Source organism: Octodon degus, unplaced genomic scaffold (assembly GCF_000260255.1).
Source record: "Octodon degus isolate 3935 unplaced genomic scaffold, OctDeg1.0 scaffold00156, whole genome shotgun sequence".
NCBI lineage: Eukaryota > Metazoa > Chordata > Mammalia > Rodentia > Octodontidae > Octodon > Octodon degus.
Genome location: NW_004524732.1, coordinates 5,720,462 through 5,723,121, shown reverse-complemented (window position 1 = coordinate 5,723,121; position 2,660 = coordinate 5,720,462). Strand labels below are relative to the sequence as shown.

Genomic DNA, 2,660 nt, shown 5'->3' with positions numbered 1-2,660 from the left:
TTTATTTATTTATTTATTTTTTTCCTTAGGAAATATTTATTGGCAAAAATGCTGCTTTGCACCTCAAGTGGAAGTGCTCCTGCCTGGTGTCCCCTGCAACCAATCCTTACAGAACCCCTTCCCTATGTATTTTAGGCTGGCCTTGAACTATGTGGCCCAGGCTGGCCTCAAACTCACAGTGAGTTTGCCTCAGTTTCCTGAGTGCTGGGATTATAGATGTGCACAACCACACCTGGTGAAAAAGCACTTTTTAAACAATCTGACTAGCCTGTTCTGCTCTGGAATTCAAATCATGTGGCCAGGCCCTCCCCTCCCATCAGCTACCCTAACACTTCTCTGGGTCACTCATCACATGACTGGGACTCTCAGGTCCACCATGTCTTTCCCATAACCTGCCACCTACCTGGCAGACAGTGCAGTACCAGCGAGTCTCCACATCCTGCCTGCACTCACTGCAGGTGTATGGGACATTACGGGTGCTCCTCCGTGGCACAGGGGGTAGGCCACTGGGCTCAGAGTGAAAAGAGCCTCGGGCACTCATCCCCACTTCCTGAGCGTCATTCAGATCGCAGGGGACCAAAGGGTCTGGATCAGTGCTGGCTGTCATCCTGCGCAGCATCAGGGCCTGCTGGATGCGCAGCTGCAGCTGTGGTTGCTGGAGCTTCTGCTTGATGGTAAAGCAGTAGGGCACAAAGCACCTGTTGTCCTCTGGGCAGTTCCTGGCATGGTACCAGCAGAGGGCAACGAGCTGCTTGCAGACAGCACACCCAGCACTGTTCTTCCGTTTGCAGCCCTTGGTGTGCTGGATGACCCGCTTCATCTTCTTACAGGAGGGCAGGGTGCAGTTGGCATTACGGCACTGGCAGGCATGGAGCAGGGACTGGATATTGCGCTGGATGCTCAGGCAGCAAGATTCTGCTGGGTTCTGTGAGGCTCCACCCTGCTCCTTGCTGGTCTCGTCATCCAAGCCAAGTCCCAGTTTCTCCATTGGGTGGTCATGGCTTTTTGTGGGATAGCAGGAAACACACAGGATGTACTCCTGCAGAAAAAGATAGGAGATACAGGCAACTCTCAAAACTTCATTCCAAAGGTTGGGTTAGAAAAGCACCCTTTTTTTGGAGACAGGTTTTTACCCTGTAGCCCAAGGTAGCCGCAAAGTTGTAGATCTTTCAGCTTCAACCGTGTGCTGAGGGAACAAGCATAACAGCCATGCTGGGCTTAAAAATCTCCTTTTAACAGAATGAAAGCAGCATCTTCAACTCTGCTACTCAACATGAGATCAAGTTGTCCCACGCCAGGGGCCTGTGTAACACGTCTCTGTGTCACCTTTCAGATGATGGAGACCCACAGGGCTGCCCCTTCCTCTCCAGGGCCTGGTGCCTACCTGGCAGACCGTGCAGCGCCAGTGTGTGTCCACTTGTTCCTTGCACTCAGTGCAGGTGTAGACGAACCGATAGATGGAGTCACTGGGCTCATCCGAATGAAGGGAACTCCAGGCATTTGTCTCTTCAGAGGACGAGGAACTCATCCTGACCACAGATCAGATTACAGAGGGTCAAAGGGTCAGGATCCCTGAAGGAAGCAGGGAGTTGGCAGCAGGCCAGCAATGAAGCAGATCACAAAGCAGACCTGTGGAAGAGAGACTCACTGACTCTGGGCTACCATGCTGCCAAGGCAGAAAAAGAGTTGGATGGGCAGGGGGCAGCACATAGATCCAGGGTTGCCTACAGTGTACCCCCCTCACCTTTCTTGCTCTCTCTCCTATGTGTGTGAGAGAATGAGGGACAGAGACACAGAGAGCGAGAACAAAAGAGCAAAAGAGAGCGCAAGCAACTGAGGACTAAACTCAAGGCCTTGGGGCTGGGAAGATGGCTCAGTAGAATAAGTGCTTGCCTGACAAGCTCAAGGGTCTAGGGCCTGAGTTCGATCCCTGGTTCCGCAAAAAAATAAAAAATTAAAAAATAAAAAAATAAACTCAAGGCCTTCACACTGAGCTACATCCCCAAACCCCTTTATTTTGAGAGAACGTCTCACTAAATTGTTAATTCCCCAGACTGGGATCAAATTTATGATCTTCCTCGTTTCAGCCTTCCAAAGTACTCCCAGGTGAGCATCACATCGGGTTTATCTCTGCTCTTTTTTAAGATTAAGTATAAGATATGACCCATATGGGCCGGGGAGATGGCTCAATGGAATAAGCGCTTCCCTGGCAAGCACAAGGACCTGAGTTCAATCCCCGGTTCTGCACAAAACAAAACAAAAAAAGATGACTCATACTTTAACTTGAGTCTAAATATAATTAACCAATAAGGGCTGGCCAAATAGCTCAGCAGATTCAAGCTCCTGCAAGCAGGTGCAGGGGCCAGGCCGGGCCCAGGCCAGGGGTTCCATCCCTCCCCATCACCCACACTGAAACAGCAATTGAGAAGGCATGGTGACGAGTGCCTGTGATCCCAGCTCTTGGGAGGCTGTAACCAGGTGGATCACTATAATTCCCATCTAGTAGTGAGACCCTGAACACCCTGTAGACCCTTCCCTAAAATTAAATGAATAAATAAATAAGCCAATCAAGAGAAAGAGAAACCAATCAGACAAACCTAAGTGGAGACAACGTACAGAACAACTGCTCTGGGGCCAGGGAGATAGCTCAGCGGCTTAAG

General features: G+C 50.3%; 1 protein-coding gene across 1 annotated transcript in view; it reads right to left on the bottom strand.

Annotated features, from left to right (window-relative positions):
- The window catches only part of LOC111812984 (histone acetyltransferase p300-like), a 10,348-nt gene that overhangs the window by 2,880 nt on the left and 4,808 nt on the right, over positions 1-2,660 (bottom strand). Inside the window, exons 2-3 of the mRNA XM_023702691.1 lie at positions 1,385-1,529; positions 404-1,039 (exon numbers count right to left, since the gene is read on the bottom strand). Of these exons, the coding sequence (XP_023558459.1) occupies positions 404-1,039; positions 1,385-1,528 (780 nt within the window). The 5' untranslated portion in view covers position 1,529. The remainder of the gene's footprint in view (positions 1-403; positions 1,040-1,384; positions 1,530-2,660) is intronic.